Source organism: Anguilla anguilla, chromosome 2 (genome assembly GCF_013347855.1).
Source record: "Anguilla anguilla isolate fAngAng1 chromosome 2, fAngAng1.pri, whole genome shotgun sequence".
Lineage (NCBI taxonomy): Eukaryota > Metazoa > Chordata > Actinopteri > Anguilliformes > Anguillidae > Anguilla > Anguilla anguilla.
Window position 1 is genome coordinate 41,204,815 of NC_049202.1, and position 18,625 is coordinate 41,223,439.

General features: G+C 39.7%; 1 protein-coding gene across 1 annotated transcript in view; it reads left to right on the forward strand.

Moving 5' to 3' along the window:
- The first annotated feature begins 8,955 nt into the window (after positions 1-8,955).
- Positions 8,956-18,625, forward strand: part of ptprh (protein tyrosine phosphatase receptor type H) — a 35,677-nt gene continuing 26,007 nt past the window's right edge. Inside the window, exon 1 of the mRNA XM_035406574.1 lies at positions 8,956-9,196. Within this exon, the coding sequence (XP_035262465.1) occupies positions 9,149-9,196 (48 nt within the window). The 5' untranslated portion in view covers positions 8,956-9,148. The remainder of the gene's footprint in view (positions 9,197-18,625) is intronic.

Below are 18,625 nucleotides of genomic sequence, written 5' to 3' on the forward strand. Positions count from 1 at the left end.
ATATAACTCTGCAATAGTAGGTCACAGACGCAAACAGCAGCATAATATAATCATTTAAATATGTGATAATTCCATAAATATGGGTTAGAGTACACAGAAAATAATAAAATTTTAAAGAAATTAGTTGCAATCTTTTTTTTTTAGGAAATATGTATTTCACCACAAAAATTAAAGGCTGTCATGTTACCTGAAGGAAGTGAAAAAGTTTAGTTATCCAAAAACAAAGCCTTACACTAAAACTTTTACTGGCTCTGTAATCATGCCTAAACCTTACTGTATTAATAACCCATACCAAATTCTCACCCTAAACCATTTTTCTTAAATGCGTGATTTTTTTATTAATATGGATGGGGAAATCTAAATATAATCAGTTCAATGAAATAAATACAAGGAAATGAGATGTCATACATTTTTCAAAATAAATTTCACCATAAATAAATACATAAATAAACATGGAAATGTTTTTCCCTTCCTGATTTCCTCTATTATTGCATATTTGCAGAATGGTTTCAGACCTTTAGATAAAACCTAGGACAAGAACTCTTTAACACTATAACTGAAAAAGGGAGAAAACATTCCATTTAAGTAGGGGAGACTGGGGGCCTGTTGTCAATCCATTCATCCATTATTTATATCCGCTAATCCTGGTCAGGGTCACAGGGGTGCTGCAGCCTATTCAGGTATGCATTGGGCAAGAGGCATTAATACACTCAGGACAGGTTGCCAATCTATATCACAGGGCACACACACCATTCAATCACCATTCGCTGGGGCCTAAAATGGCACCAATTAGAAACAAGATAAAGCTGTGGTCTTCCCTTTGCACATGTGCTTGATGTTCCTTTCTGATTTCCTCTATTGCTGCATATTTGTCACATGGAATGGTTTCAGATCTTTATAAAAATATAATATTAGACAAAAGGAAAATAAATAAACACAAAGCACATTTATTATTTCATATAGTTACTCGATCAACCAATTAACCAACTTTAATTGCTAATTACATTCAGCTGATTGAACACAACCAGACTTAATTGCAGCCAGCCCTATTGAATTTATAATTCACTCATATTGAACCTTACCATCAGAGTGAAGTAGTGTCACTGCAAAGTTTTTACAAGTACACTATTCCATGATCAAAGGAAATTCCAAAAGAGATGGGGAAAAAAGTTGTTGAAATATATCAGTCATGAAAGGGTAACAAAGCCAATCTGGGAATCCACCGAACCATAGTGAAAGCCAAGGAGTGGCCAGCCTGTCAAAATTTATCCAAGGAAGTCGGAAAAGATCACAGAAGAACATCAAAAGAACTGCATGCCTCTCTAGCCTCAGCTAAGGTGTGTTCAAGACTCCACAATAAGGAGTCAAAAGTGAAACTCCTTGGATGAACATCATACCAACAGTCAAACATGGTGGTGGTAGTGTAATGCTTTGCTGCCTCGGGACCTGGATGACTTGCTATTATTGAATGAACCATGAATTCTGCCCTGTACAAGAGTCCAGTCATCTGTCTGTGAGCTGAAGCAAAAGCATAATTGTATTATCCTGCGAGACCATGATAGAAAACATAATAGCAAGTCCACATCTGAATGGCTGAAAAGAAACAACATTAAAATTTTGAAGCAGCTTCAAAGTCAAAGTCCTGACTTGAACCCAATTGAGATACTTTTGGAAATGCATGGTATGTGGACACCTCTTTTAATTAGTGGTTTCTGCCATTTCAGCCACAGCCATTGTTAACAGGTGCATAAAACCAAGCATACAGCCATGCAATCTCCATTGACTAACATAGCAGGAGAATGGTTTGTACTGAAGACCTCAGTGACCTCAGCATGGCACTGTCATAGGATGTCACCTTTTCAAGTTTGTCAAATCTCTTCCCTGCTAAAGCTGCCCCAGTCAACTGTAAGTGCTGTTATTGTGAAGTGGAAATGTATAGGAGCAACAACAGCTCAGCTGCGAAGCAGTAGGCCACACAAGCTCACAGAACAAGACCATCAAGTGCTGTTCAAACTTTAGCTTCATGAAATGTCCGAGCAGCTGTACATAAGCCTAAGATCGGCATGCATAATGCCAAGCGTTTTCTGGACTGGTGTAAAGCACATCGACATTTGACTCAGGGGTGATGCATCACACTTCACTATCTGGCAGTCTGATGGACAAATCTGGGTTTGGTTTAAAAGGAATAAATTGGACAAATATCACCAGGGGTATGGCTGATGCAGGATGGCTGGAGGGCTAAAGGTATTTCTCTGTCACACAATTTCAGAAAATTCCATAAGTCGTTTTATTTATACAAATGTATAGTTGAGAAGCAGTTGAGCTTCTAGGATTTTTTTTTTTTTTTTTTTCAAAAAGCTGAATCTTTGGCAACAACCTCCTTTCCCCAAAAACACCATGTTGCTTGTCTTCCAGAACATTTTTTCATTGACATTTCATCCAAAAGGAGAATTTTTAAATGTGTGGCATTGGTACCACTTCCCATATTCCAAGACATGCCTCTTACACTCAACTGTAGTGTATTTTATGGCACATCATGTTCACTAATCCATTACACTGCATTACATTTATTTGGCAGACTCTTTTATCCAAAGCAACATCCAATCAGCTCCAAGTGCTCTCCATAAGCAATCCAATCCACCTTCTATGACAGCCTGCCAGGTCACACTGACCCAAGCCAAGGCAGATTATAGTTTAAACCAGTCAACCTCCAGGAGACCTCTCTTCCCAAGCCATGATAGTTATGGGTTAAGAGGTTGCAGTCGCCTTACAATAAGTAACTTACAAGGAGTAACCAACACCTCTCTATTATATCTCAATGATGTACCATTTTCAGAGAGGGAAGAGGGAGCAGAGGAACTGATAGAGTCAAAGGACAGGCTTAATGAATAAAAATGACAGTAGCCTTTTGTCCATTTTGGTTATTTATTTTTATGTTCATGTTTCTATTATTTCTTTCAACCAAAACTTACTCTGGCTCAGCTAAAATAGTTTGTGTTGTAAAAGCATGTATTGGGGGGAGGGGGGTACCTGATGGTTACTGCAGCACCAAGCCCACCTGTAGACAAGTTCCTCAGTCAGTTTGAACAAAATTGATACCTGCTGCTGAGTTCCTCATTAAAACTCTTAGTAGTGTAAAATTAGCTTCATGTACAGTACATTCTCATTATCAATTAATACACAGTGCAGTCTAAAGAAGAGGCTCGACAGTCACGCAGTCGCTACAGAAAACATGGTAAATTTCTTCCTAGTTTAGCTTTAACTCTGCTCAACCACAGCACCCCCTACTGCTGGTCATCAGAACTGCAACCTCAGCATTTTGATTTTGACTGTGGTTTTCAGAAAGGGGTTGCTTTTGTGCACACTGAATATTGTCAACTGAACAAAAAATAGAAACAAATAAAACACAGTGGAGCATTCTCTGTCAATCAGTCAGCAGTAATATAAAGGGTTTCTGTCAAAAGAAGATCATTTGTGCACAAATGAGAAATATTTATGTCAGCTGATGAAGTTTTCTGGAAATTAACATTTGTTTATATTTTCAATCAAGAAAATAGTATAATCGAAGTATAAAGGAATATACAGCCAAATGCTATATTTGAAGTTTCCACATAGGTTAGCATTGCCATCATCATCATCATCATCAAATACAATACTTTTGTTCTCAGGTATTAATATCATAACTGCTGTTGCTGAAGCTGATGGTCACCTTTTCTGAGCTATTGCTGAGACACTTCCAATTGTACAGGTAATACTGCAGATTCCCATCACCAATACCAAACTTGAGCTTCTCCAAGAAGTTCTTGTTTTCAATCAGATCCAGTGCATTGAAGACATCAAATCCTATCTGAATACAGAGAAAGAAACAGTGTGATGAGAGATGCCTCATGTCACTCATAATAAATCCAAAACAGCACATATACATTGTATGCATAAAACAGTACTGATGAGGTGCTTTTGGATTTCATGCTAGCATCTTAAAAAAAAAAAAAAAAAATTAATTAACTAGCCCAATCATATATTTGATCTGACATGTTTGTGTCCAAAACTACATCTGAAGGCTATACTTGTATAATTGGTAAAAACATTTTCTGTGGTCTGATGTACGTGATACAGCATTGGTGCCTATTTGTTTAGTTGGACATATACTGGAATAGAACAAAAAACAAGCATCTCCACCAAAATCGAGTGCTACCCATAAACCTCTGAAGCTCAGAGCCAGACAAACTACATAAGAACTAATAGACAACATGACATGTTTTTTTAAGCATGCCATTTAAGCCTATCCTTTGGCAAAACAGCACTGTCCCTTCTGCTACTACAGCTCACCGATTTGGCCAGTGAGGTCCAGCAGGGGGGTTGAGGTGTATGAGGGCCCGTTGTGGACCAAAGTAGTTGAAAAAACAAAACGAACCATTTTGCCCGAGAGATCCAGATAGGCATGTCTACGCCTTCAGAGTGTTGTGAACTGCATGGTTAATGACGCTCTGTGCATTCTGTGGGAAACGCATCGTCAAGCACAGTCGTTAGGGAAAATATTATCCGAGGCTGCAAAATGTATTTTGGCCTAGAAGCGTGTCAGTGAAATAACATGAAGTGGTAATTTGGAATGACACAGTTGTGAATACCAGCGAAAGCAATGAACAGTATGCTGGAGCAGAAAGTGGCTATTTCAGAAGTTCGGCATTGCAGTGGAGAGAGCTGCATCATGCCAGCATTTCATTTCTTTCTCGACTACGCTGGATTTATTTCTGCCTTTGCGGGGTTCAGTGTATGGTACCACACTTCATTGGAGTGAGCTACAGAAACACGCATGTCAAAGCAATTTCAACTAATCTGGAATTAGAATCTTTTCCTCTAAATCTAAATAAAATAACTAATATATTTTTCGCATGGTTAAAAAAATAAATAAAATAAACATGGCTAAACCTTTTGTCCTGCATGTGAGGAACTATGTCATCGTGGCCACAAGATGGCGATATGCTACCCTGCGCATTATCATCACTCAGTGTTACTGTATAACTTTCGGTTTCCTTGGGGCTGGAGTCTGTTCTGAAATAAGATAAGATGGAGTATAATACGTGGGGGATCATTGTTCTGTTTCATGTCATGAATGATAAGAAAGTGCTGATGAATTCAGTTGAAGCGGGAAGCCATTACAGGTCAAAATGATTTAAGTGTGTATTAAGGCACATCCACACGATTGACAGTAGCCTCCTTAACTTAAGCTACGATCTCTGCTGAGGTAGCCTATGTTTTTTCCCCAACATTGCTGGTACGAGGTTCTGCTGGCTTACAGTTAGGAAGGACAATGAAACTCCTTTTCTCTCTACCATTGTATTGTGTCTGGTCAGCACATCGAGGCGAAATAGCTCAGGAGGTAAGAGCGGTTGCCGGTTCGAACCCCGCCCTGGACGTGTCGAAGTGTCCATGAGCAAGACACCTAACCCCTAACTGCTCTGGTGAATGAGAGGCATCAATTGTAAAGCGCTTTGGATAAAAGCGCTATATAAATGCAGTCCATTTACCACATCAGTGGATGGGAGCAGACTGACTCTTCACAGTACTGGGTGAAAAGTCCCACACCCAGACATTTAAAATTCAACAATGAAAATAAAGTTTAAAAATATGATTTATCTGAAAACATTTAATGTACCCAAATAAAGTAATACTCAAATAATCAAAAAACATTTTAGTATTTAATGTGAGACAGTTGTCAACATTATTTTTTACACAAAATATAGCCGTCACACAGTATCACCATCATTTCCACCAAAGCAATGTAATTTCCCTTTAAAAAGTCTGTATGAGAGATTGTTTAGGTGGTTGCTAAGGAACTGGACAGTGGCAACGGAGCACATGTCTGATATGTCATTTCCAAACAGACTGTACCTCCATGGAAGTTTGTAAGAGGACAGATTTTTGAAGTTAAATAAGTGTATTTTGCATGTATCATATGCTAGCTATCAAATCAAAGCTAATATGTCAAGCTACCTTGCAGTTTTTCACAAAATACTGTAGAAATGTCATTTCCACCACAGTCATTTCCGCCACATTTTGCGTGGTGGAAAATGAGAAAGGTCATGTTTATGTGTTAACACAATGCCTATTTATGTTGATAGGGTACAAGTAATATGGATTGTAAAAATAGATATGTGTAATACTATGTTTATATATAAATTTAAATGAATTTTTGTCTGTTTTTAAGATGCCACGTAAGACAATAGCTGAAAGGTCTCAGTCTGGAAAGAAATTTGTCAAACCCTTGATTAGATTTGACCTTTAATCACATTCAGACACTCACACACACATGCCACACGTACACACACACACATTATTTGCAGCCACACAACACCCGTTTATAATGGGCCAGACTAGAGTGCTCAGAATGCTTAAGTCCAAAGATGTACTAGCATTTTGAATAATCTTTTGCATAATGGAAAACTGGCACACACACACACACACACATTACGCACACTATGCATTGAAAGTATGCGGTACATTTCCACTAGGTGTTGTTAAAGTTCTATACAGTAACTCATACAACTGTTCTAAGAGACTTTTTAAAATAAATATCCAACTGTCACAATTATTTGATGTAATTTTGATGTATCATTTATTGCTTATATACATTTTTGCCATTATTTTCCTTGCCATTATTTTGCATTGTAAAAGCAGTTTGGTCTTGCGACAGTTCAACAAATATGTTTCAAATAAATGATTCTACCGTTTTCAATTGAAGATTTTCTATGTCCGTGTTCATTAATTGTCATTTCCACAACACGTCATTCCAACAGCACCCTGTCATTTCCATCACCACACACATTTTTTCTGAAAATATTCAAAAAGTTATAACCATACATTAAACACTTCTCCACAATTTGTGAGATCATACCCTACTTAATGCAATAATACAATTTATTTATTTCAAAACAGTATCTACCCAAGCCAACATTATATTTCAGATTGTGGTGGATGTACGGTAAGCTGTTTGGTCATTGTGACATTTAATAAATTGGGGCGACATAGCTCAGGAGGTAAGAGCGGTTGTCTGGCAGTCGGAGGGTTGCCGGTTCAAACCCTGCCCTGGGCATGTCGAAGTGTCCTTGAGCGAGACACCTAACCCCTAACTGCTCTGGCGAATGAGAGGCATCAATTGTAAAGCGCTTTGGATAAAAGCGCTATATAAATGCAGTCCATTTACCATTTGCAGTCCATTTAAATTGAATTCGCAAATATATAATAATTGTAAAAAGGTATCAACTGGCAAAACTGGTTATGAAAATAGTCATATTATTATGGGGTGGCATATGTCATACTATTTTTAAATAATAGTCATATATTTAGAAATATGTGGTGGAAATGACATTTGTTCATTACAGTTCAGAAAAAATGTCACAAATGACCAAATTATCATGTGGCGGCAATGCGTCCTCTCTTGGACCTTAAAACTAGAGAAATTAGATAAACTTATGAGACTGTGATAAGTGTGATTTGAACAGGTTTTTTTAATATAAGTTCACAAGGACGAAAGTGCTCCTAGTTGAAGAAACCCCCATAAATGAAAATGCGCACATATGTAATTGAACAATGAAATTTAAACACAGAATTGCAACTTGCCTCTGAATAGCTCAGTTGCCGGTTATAAAAACCCAGGAAGCTGTTTACTGCACCTATGTGCTGTCAGTGGTTTTGAACTAACTTCCTTATGACTACACAATAGTAAACCAAAAGGGTAAAGTACTTTTGTGTTTTTCTCTCTAGCCTTACCATATTGTTCCCCTTTTGGATTCCTGTTGAGGAAATGGATTGTAATTTACTCAGAAAGAGCAGTACATATTTCCCTACTCTGCAGTGAAACTGTTAATGTTACATGGACACATTTAAAGGGCTATCATGCTATAAATACAACCACTAGTTATTCCATCACGTAACAAAAGACAGGACTATCTGTGAACATGCCTAGGTCTAATCGATGAGTGAAATGGCAGTGCTGTTTCAAGCTAATTTGCCACATGAACCAGGTCAATATGTGGACACCTGCTCACACACCAGCATTTCAGGAATGGAATTTCTTACTGCTGCTGTCATTTTCAAAATACAATCTATCTTTGCACAAAATGGCAAGGTGCAAAGTAATAAGTTGCCTCTGTTGAAATAATAGGTGTATACTGTAACCATGTAAGCAAAAAATGTGAAAACCAATTGTTATTTATTAAGGGTTACCAAACCACACATGATAGTGAAAAACAATTTTACAGTCTGCCCGTGAAAAGGCAGCATTGACGTAATAACTCATCAGAAACTTTTGATTTCAAGGCTTACACTACAGTAACATTGAATAATGACCTATTTTGCTAGTATTGTTGTTATCTATGTAATATGTATACTTCAAGCTGTTTGAAAATTGACAGTAGGTGCTTAATGCCAAATAATTTTTGCAAAACCAGAATAGCAGTCAGATTCCACTCATATAATTACAAATATATGCACAGTTGTGACAATGTTATTATTACACAAGACCTTAGTTTATTGATGATGGTAGAGCACAAGCATCTGAGCCTGCATGCAATTTCAAATTTCATCTGTCACAAACATTATATTTTTCATCTCCTCCAGTCATTTTGAAATCTGCAGTAACAGTGATTGCTTCAACATGGGTTGGGCCATGCAATTAGAGGCCTTATCAGTTAAAAGTTATAGCACTGCAAATTTTATTTAATCAAACACTGCCACTGTACTATATTGGTGGTGTTAACAATGTACAAATATGAATGTGGAATATATGGGGCAGACAAGCAATCAGACTATTCCTTAATTTAATATTCCATGTACCAGCACTTATCTATTTTAGCCTCATGTATGATAGTTCTCCCACACAGTTATGGCCAGAGGGAGGTGACAAGTAATGAGGAAGTGAAAGAGGTATGGGGCAAAGGTCTGTATGTTTACAGTTCTCCCTAACACAAAGGAGAAGTAGAAATGTATCAAGTGACAAACTGACAGGAGAGTTACGGCAACACGGGAATTTATGCAAAGGAAAGACCCAAAATAAAATAAAGGAAAACGCAACAAGAGGCTACAGCTGACCCTAACAGGGTATAATATTGCTACTTTAACATATTCAGTCTGGAGTGGACTCCTGACAATGGGAACCACCCTCTGGCTGCTGTGTCTATGTGTGGCTCGGGTCTGGGTAAGTGAGTTTCTGCTTCTAATGACCTTGTGGTATTACTGTTCCTTTTTACGATAATAAATGTCTTTCTCTTTATGGGAAAGCACTTAGTGTAGGCCTGGAAAGGATGTCTGGAAACCACTGAAAGCTGAGAGGGGTTTTATGAACTTGTGAAAAAAATAGTATGAATTTGTCATGTTTAGTTAAATCTGGTCTATAAATGAATACTTAAAATTTTCATTACTTAAAAATGAGCTGAGGTACATAGGGAAAAAATATAAAAAACATTAAGGAAAAAGTAGAACCATAGCAATCTGCTAAAGCTAAAAGGCTTTAATATAAGGCTAGTTCATATTCAAACATTAAAAACTCCAGCATGTTTCGGTCAAGCATCGGCCTTCATCAGGGAGTAACGAAGGCCCTTTAGAGCACCTTTGACTAGGCCTACTCTACTGAACACCTAAAGTCCTACTACTTTTGTACGCTGCAGCCCTCTATTCATCTATTTAGTCTAGATCAATAACATTATTCAAGAAAACAGTCAATTGGATTTATGAATGGGGCATCAGCTCACTGTAGGCAGAAGCAAAGGCATAATTTAAATTGTGGGCAGTTGTAATAACCTCGCAGTTCCTGGTTCTGTTGGAAAGGGTGAGGGGAAGGAGTCTGGTGGTGTTTGTAAGAGTTACTGTAGTTACTGGATTGTATTGGGCCTTCAAGTGTGTATCTGATATCAGTTTGAGTTAAAAAAAAACAAAAACAAACCCATATTAGAAGTCAGGTAAAATGGTTAAAAATCTTTGTTGCTGTTTTCCGTCCGTTAAGCTAGCAAAATATAATTGCAGTTAGATAGTTTGCCTTTGTTGTTACGTGCAAACATTAGCTATAGTTTATTGTGATCTGATTCCAGGTAAATGTTGGTTTTAATTTGTTCTGAGATATAAATAAAATATTTCCCAATACAAGGGACATTCAGTCATTGCTATTTAGTAAAAGCTAGCTTAGTTGATTATAACCTGAGTGATTCCACTTCAGGTATTTAAACACACAACAGTAACTTTCTCTAGACAAAGGAAGAGATAGGGTGATAGTTATGGGGTAAAAATGTGGCCAAAGCTGTGTGAGCGTTGCAGGATGGTTGCGCTTCTGGAAAGTCGTCTGCCACCATTGCCAACTGGTTGAGCAAAAACTGAGTAGCTTGTCCTTTAAGGAACTGGTGTGCTTGCCACAGCTGGGAAGAGGGGAGAATCCAGAGCAGGTAGGGAGAGATAGTTGGGTGACAGCAGGGTGCAAGTGCAGAAAAGGACGTGCACATCACGGGGCTGTGGTGTCCAACCGATTTTAGTACTGTTGCACTGGGCCAGTGTATGCTTAGGGCAGGACAGGATTATTTAAACCAGGGACTTGGGAGGCAGGGAGGTCATTGAGTGAAAAGGGTAGGGAGGTGCAGACTGCCTGGATGGAAGCTGCCAAGGCTACCTATAATAGTGTGAACACCAGTGAAATCTTTTTAAAGTAAAATCTAGTAAGGGGGTGGGACAGTGGCTTGGGACATGGGGGTGAGGGCACAGGAGAGGATGTGTAGAAGTAATAATCTTAAATGTTTTTGTTTAAATGATAAAAGTATAAAAAATAAATTATTGAGGCTGCTATGAATAGTGGGGGCTATGACATAGTTTGAATCACAGAGACAAGGGTGGGGGGGAGGATGGGGATGAATATAATATAAAATGTTACAAACTCATTAGGAAGGATGGATCTAGTAAGAGAGGTAGGGGTGTAGCTCTCTATGTAAATAAAATCTTAATGTGCAGGATATGCCAATATGTAAGAAGGGGGACCGTACTAATCCAGGAAACTAGAGGCCTGTGAGTTTAACTTGCATAATTTTATTTTATTTTTATTTGACCTTTATTTAATCAGGTAAAATCAGTTGAGAACCAATTCTCATTTACAATGATGACCTGGCCAAGAGGGGTCAGCAACAGTAAATATGTAAAATAAACACAGTCAACACAAAACGACACATACAGTACAGATACAGTACAGTACGACATACAGTATGACACAGGTAGGTAAATAAAATAGATCAAAAGTCAATAAATAAAATCAATAAACCAATAAATAAACACTATGTGCAAGAGAAGGTGAGTTACTGGATATTCTTTGTACAGTTGTAACAGGAGAGAGAGAGAAGAGAGGGCTGGTCAGCAGGTGCAGCAGTCAACTATGACCTGTTGCAGATTTTGTTTGAACATGTTGAGAGATGTGAGAGCTGTGAGTTTGAGTGTGTTTTGTAGTGTGTTCCAATCGTTTGCAGCGGGAAAACAAAAGGAATTACGGCCAAAGACAGTACGGACTTTTGGAATGATGAGCGTTATGAAATCACTGGCTCTTAAATGGTAATTGCTGTCGGAAATGTGCAGGAGGTTTGAGAGGTAGCAAGGTGTCTTTCCCAGGAGTGTTTTATAAACTAATTGCAGCCAATGTTGTAGCCGCCTGGTATGAAGGGAGGGCCAATTCACCAGTTTGTAGAGATCACAGTGGTGAGTGGTGAAGGGTGCACATGTGGCAAAACGGATTGCTGAGTGGTGGAGTGTGTCCAGCTTGCTAAGGATGCCCTTTGATGCCATTTTATAGATTGTATCGCCGTAGTCAAACAGAGGAAGGTCATTTTCACAAGAGTGTATTTGGCGGAGTGCGTGAAAGAAGCCTTGTTTCGATACAGAAAACCAAGTCTTGCTTTGACTTTAGCCAGAAGGTTATTGATGTGAGTGTTAAATGAGAGAGATGAGTCCAACCAGAGGCCAAGGTATTTATAGGAGCTGACAAACTCCAGTTCCAAGCCATCAGCACTGAAAATCTTGGGGGGGCTGGAGATGTTGAGATTTTTCCGGTCAAACAGCATACATTTGGTCTTTTTGGAGTTGAGGAGCAGGTGGAGGTTGTGGAAAGACTGCTGGATAGAGGTGAGGCTTTGTTGAAGAGTGGACGCAGCAGCGTGGAGTGAGGGGCCAGCTGAATATATGATAGTATCATCAGCATACAGATGTATCCGGGAGCTACCAACGGTCTTGGCTACCTCGTTAATATAGATGGAGAACAAGGTTGGGCCTAAGATGGAGCCTTGAGGCACACCTTTGGTGATGGAAAGTGGTTCCGACGTGATGTTTTCGGTCTTCACCCGCTGGACACGATCAGCAAGGTAGCTGGCAAACCAGCTGCAGCATCTGCTGGACAGGCCAATGCTAGTAAGTCTTTGCAGGAGGATATTATGGTCGACCGAGACAAAAGCCTTGGCTAGGTCTATAAAAGCAGCTACACAGACTTGCTTGTTGTCCATGGCGGTAACAATGTCGTCAATAAGAAGTGGATGGAAACCTGGCAAATGAAATTCAATGTGGCCAAATGTAAAGTTCTGCATGTGGGAAGTAAAAACATTAAGCAAGTATAGGAAGAACAGAATTGTAATTTGCTCAATTTGTAAAAGATTGAGGGCTCTATTTTAACCATCTATGCGCACGGTCTAAAGCACATGGTGAAAGTGCATTTAGGGCAAATCCACTTTTGCTAGTTTAACGGCAGATAATCTGAGCGCAAATAAGGCGCATGGTTTAAAGGGGTTGTACTTAGTCTCTTAATCAATCATAGGCGTGTTTTGGGCGTAACATGAAATAAACCAATCAGTGTCATCTCCCATTCCCTTTAAAAGCCAGGTGCGCTTGTACCTTGGCAGATTGCTATTATAGTGGCGGATTTGCCAAGTAGTAAGAAAGAACACTTCTCTGCAGAGGAAACGGATCTGCTCGTGCGCAAAGTGGAAGCACAAAAGTAGACCATCGACGGCAACAGCAGGATTCCACCAAATATTATATTATGAATATTATGTTAATATATATAATATAATATTAACATTATATTACCAATATTATGACATGTATTTTTTTTTCATATTGCACGTTGTGCACCCGCCTATGTAGGCACATATTACTATCTTAATAATGCGCCCTTAAAATAACAGTAAAATTACTGTGCCATTGACTTAAGAACAGGTTTTTGTTGGTCAATTGCGCAATCGCTTTCCGTTGCCTCAAGATGGTGTTGGTTATTCAAGATATTACCGAAAACAAGTAAAATGACCGTTATCCCAGGAAGAAGCAGATCAGAAGTTCGTAGTAAAAACAGGAAGATTTATTACGCAGCCGGCTACGGAAACAACTCAGCGAGAAAGTTCAACAGGTACTCATATGCGTAATTAGATTTATACAGTTTTCAGTACGTTGACATTTGCATATAGTGGAATTCTATTGTCAAAAGGGAGCACTGCCTCTGATTGGTGATAAGGGGCCATGCTTCCTTCCGATTGGACCATTCAAATCCATAATGATCATGGGGGGCTCGTCCCCCCGGGGGCCCAGTGGAAATTCCCAGGAGGGGAAACCTCGAAACCGACAGGAATGGAGGCTCATATGGTCATGGGGGTGGCCCATATGGTCATGGGGGTTTCTCCTTCCTCCGGGACTTAGAATACACAAAACTGTCTGTTTCCCAACAATAACAATGCGCCAACAATGCTCCTGACCACACCTCATTTTAAGACCAACATGCCCATGGACACTCAGATGGGTGCAAGTACATTTGCCATTTAAACAACGTGGGCACTGGACGGGAAAATTACAACTGCGTCGGTCTGAAACTAGCAAAGACACTTGCGTTGCGCTTGGCGCCACTTTGCGCCGGGTGTAAGATAGAGCCCTAAGTATTCTATATGCAAATTAATTTGTTCAGCGTAGCTGTGCCTGGCTCATGAAACTCAGATCAAACTGTCTAACTAGGAGTTGTGGATCAAATATGAATCAAGATTAGGCAATTACATGGCCTATTTCTCACCTCAAATGTTTACAGGAACATATATTAGTGGGCTGTTTACGTGGAATATGAAAAGATTTCAGGCCACAAACATTTCAGGCCACAGTGTTTCTCTGGTTTGAAAACGTTGGGGTCAAAACTAATCTAGTCAATCAGGTGCCTTGGTATTAAAAAGTAAACAGGTAAATCTATTGGCAGCAACAATTTTCTAGCTGGATATCTTGATTGACATTTATATGACGTAGCAGCACCTTCAAAGAGGTGCTCTGATATCACAGTTGGGGCAGGCCCAGCGTGGAATGCAGGGGGCATTTTTCAAACGTTAGAGGGCAGCACCAAGGCGTTTTTCTGTTTTCTCTGCCAAACGATATTATTTCAGAAATGTTGAAATAATGGCATGGATTTAAATGTTTCATTATAAAGTAGGCATACAAACAAGAATATAGCCAAAAAAAGTGATCTAAGATGTAATTACCCTTTAAAGTGCAGAGGGAATTTAAATCAATAATGGGTAAAGTGTGTAGGAATAACTGGAATTAAGTCCTATAGAAATTAGGAAGAAAACTAGTGCTGAAAAGTTCTGATACCTTGAATGAGTTTTGATACCTATATAGGTAACTAGAACGCAAGTAGGGATGGTGATTTTCAATTATTTCACAGATCAAGGGATCACATAATGTGCTCGACTCCTAGCATGGGGAAGAATCTATTTTTAAAACACATCTTGGTCGGTCGGCACTACTGGTTGTATAGAAAATGCATGCCCGCTTAACAATGCACCTCACTACCCAAGTTTTTTAATAATATAAAGTTTTAATACTTAATTTGCTGTGTCAGTGTGAGATATGATACAAATAATTTTATTTTTAACTTACAAATGTTTCACGCCCACAGAACCAAAACACAACAGCTTGGCTGAATACTCAATTATGATTGGCTAGGACATGTTACATTTCCATATACGCCCGACTATGGAGTAGCACCAGAAAAAATTCAATCACCATTCAAAATGAATGTGCATCGGTCTGACTCAATAAATAAAGTGAAAATTTGTAAGAGCAAGCAAGTCAACAGTAATACCATACTCGCAACAGTGTCAACTTGATGTCCATGAATGACCCTATAGAGAGCCACAAGTCTAGCTATAGCTTGACTACATTCATAGTTCTAGCCTCTGTTTTGAATATAATTCAATAGTTGGCTAGCTAGCTATCTGTGATAAGAAACATGCTGTGAGACCATTTTGACTTAAAACCAAACTGAATTTTAATGTTAGGTAACCCAGTTGAGGTGAAAGACGCTTTCGTTGCTTAGTGGTAGACTGGCGACTCCAGGCCTGATCCGCGTCGATTCTGGCCGAAGTCAGCACTGTCGGGCGAGAATTGGTTCAGATTGGGGAGGTACCTGGCACATTCTGCATAAGAAGTTACGAAACACAGTCCACTGCCTGGTGTAATTTGCTCAATAATTTGCTCAGGGCTGGAACAATGTCAAGGACTGAAGACCATAGCAAATGAGGGGAGATGTGTATGACTCGCACAGAGCTCACCCCAGTAACTGAGTGGGCTACCAGCGTCCTGTAACATCCAGGCAGTAGAACCTCACAAGTGTCCGGTGAGGCCCAGACTGTGACTGAACAGATTTCCTTCATGGAGACCCCACATAATAGGGGCCACAATGCAACCTTGCTCAACCATGCAACCATGTAGAATCAGCCTTCAGGCCCGAGGGAGGCATTGTCCCCTTTAAATCATATGCCATAGTGCATCAGCTTCCACTAGCCATTGGGACAGCTGCTGCTCAGAGATGGCTTTCCTTTGCAGGAGGGGGCCCATGACGACAAAAAGCTGGTAGCTCTTTGTGAAAGCCTTAGTCTTTGCCATATATGTGCGGCAAGCTTCAACACCTCATATGTGAAAGCAGGGAGGCTTTCAGACATAAAGGTTGGATTGAGTTTAAGAAAAACTTTATCCATATTAGCAGCAATGCTGTTTTGAGAGACAGCAACTTTAAATCTACCCAATTTATAGGCTCAAATGACCATCGAGACAGATATTGAGTTATTCATCACATTGAAACTGCAAAATGAACTCTTCATCCACTGAGTAAAAAAAAATTGTTTTAACTAATATGCAAATTTGGGCTCTTTTAGCATTCATGAGCTAATTTGCATCAGTTCCTAAAAAAAGTCACAATACAAAAAATGTTTGCATTTGTGTGCACATTCAAAATACAAAATGTCATTTTTAAAAAGGAATCTTTTCCCCTATTCTCCTGTGGTACCTCCACTTTTTCCATGTTTGCAGCTCTGTCTTGCTTTGTTATTGCTCATGCCCTTGTGTTCTCTTGTATATATGGCCCTCTTGTTCCTTTAGTCCTCCCTAGATCTTAGCGTTTGCTCTCAAGGTCAGTTCTCTTGTGTAGCTCTAGTTTCCTGGTCCCTAACTTTTTGTTCTCCTTTGTTTATGATTATTGTTTTGTTAGTTCATTCAGTGTATTTTTGTGCTCCCTGCCTGTTTGTTATTTTGTTGCTTTTTTTTTTGTAAAGTTTGTGTTTATTTTTTCTCTGTGTCTTCTATGTTTTTGCCTCTGCGCTCTGGTCCCTTTCACCTGGTGGTTATACAATGGGATTTTTCCGGCTAGGCAAAGAGGTCTATAGCTGTGCAGCCAAATCTCTGCCACAGCATTTCCACAATCTTGGGATGTAGGTGCCATTTCCTATAACATTGAGTTTCCTCTTGACAGCAGATCCACACCCTGGTTCAGAATGCCTGAAACATGGGTTATGCATAATGACAGAAGGCAACGGCTGTTTCATACCAACAGTCTGTGTGCTAGACTGTGGAGATGAAGAGCGCACTCCACCTTAGCAACTGATGCTACTGCCGTCATGTTGTCACAACGTAATAGCATATGATGTCCCCTTTGACAGTGAAGAAAATATCTGAGAGCGATCAGTATAGTTAGGAGCTCCAGACAATTGACGTGAGCTGAGCACAGCACAGAGTTGGCCATGTCCCATTTAACATGGCCCTCCTGAGTGGTCCCCCCACCCAGAGAGGGATGAGTCCGCCATTACAAGTTTCCTCATGAGAATGGTCCTGAGAGGGGTTCCCTGAGGGGATCCCTAAGTCTGTGTTTTCCAGCTGACACAGAGCTGCAGGGTACTTCTGTGTAACTGTGAAACAGCGATGGAGATTGTGCATGAGGCTGAGGTGCAGGGATGAAACCCACCTCATAAAGGCCCTCATTGTCAACAACTCCAGTAGTAGGGCCTTCAAAGCTGACACCATCAGCCCCTGTAGTCTGAGGCATGCGTGATACTATTCTCTTGAGCCCAGTTTGAACTGAGAGAGGCACAAACTGAGCAATAAAATGTCCTTCGCTGATAGGTGAGCTTGGATCAAGACAGTTAATCTCCAGCCCCAAGAACGTTACATTCTGGGAGGTGGAGAGATTGCTCTTGGGGAGGTTTACTCTGAAACTCAGGGAAAACTGTTGTGGCTGAGTGATCTACACAAATCTGACTTTCAAATTGGCAGTGATAAGCCAGTCATCTATGTATTATCTATGTAAATCAGCATTGTGATCCCTGTTAGTCTTAACAGAGCCAAGTTCACCTCCACACGGAGACAAACACCAATGGACTTAGGGAGAGACCGAAGGGTAGAACTGTGTATTCTTAACAGACAACACAATGGGCAAAGGTGAGGAATTTCATGTGGGGGGATAAATGCTTATGTGGAAAAAGGCATCTGTTTGATTGATGTGTACCAATCGCTCTGATGTATTGAATATGGACGAGTGTATTTTATCATTTTGAAGTTATATTGCCTCATATATTTGTTCAACACTAGTTCCAGGTTCCAGGATAGGACATAAGGAACCATCCTTCCTTGGGACCAGGAAATAGCGAGAACAAAAATCGTGTTGCATTTGAGCTTTGGGAACCACACGTATCATCCCTTTTTGCAAGGGGCTGAGCAGAACTCTCTCCAGTATTGAGAGTAAATGACTCTGTTGAATCGAGAAGGAGGGGTTCGCAGCAAACTGAAGTCTGTATGAAGCCCTTGGATGATAGCGCACAGCATCTACCCATTAATGGGGCTGGTGCTCCACCTAGTGGCGAAAGCAGGGGAGGCCTGAAGTGCTGTGAAAAGATTCTTTTCAACACAACTGTTTTTTTCTTATTTTGCCCAGTCAGGATTGGAGCCTTTATTCAAAATGGTGATGATTTGTGCACTGAATTTGGGTAACACCCCTTGCGCACTTGAAAGCTCATCTCCCAGTTAGTGTTTTTCCGATACCAACATTTGGACTTTGATACCTCAATATTGATACCAAATTGATATTACTGTAAATCTTCAAAAACTCATAGCTTTTTTGATTAAAATTTGTTGATTTAAATAAATATAGGTAATTGGACAACGTAAATGTATGCATTATTTTGGGCATAACATTTTATGTACAGAAGCCATTGCAGCTATCCCACCTGTGTAAACTGCATATGTATGTGATTTTTGCAGTGAATATTCTCCAAGTGTCACTGCACATAGTTAAGAGTTCAGGTATCCACAGTTT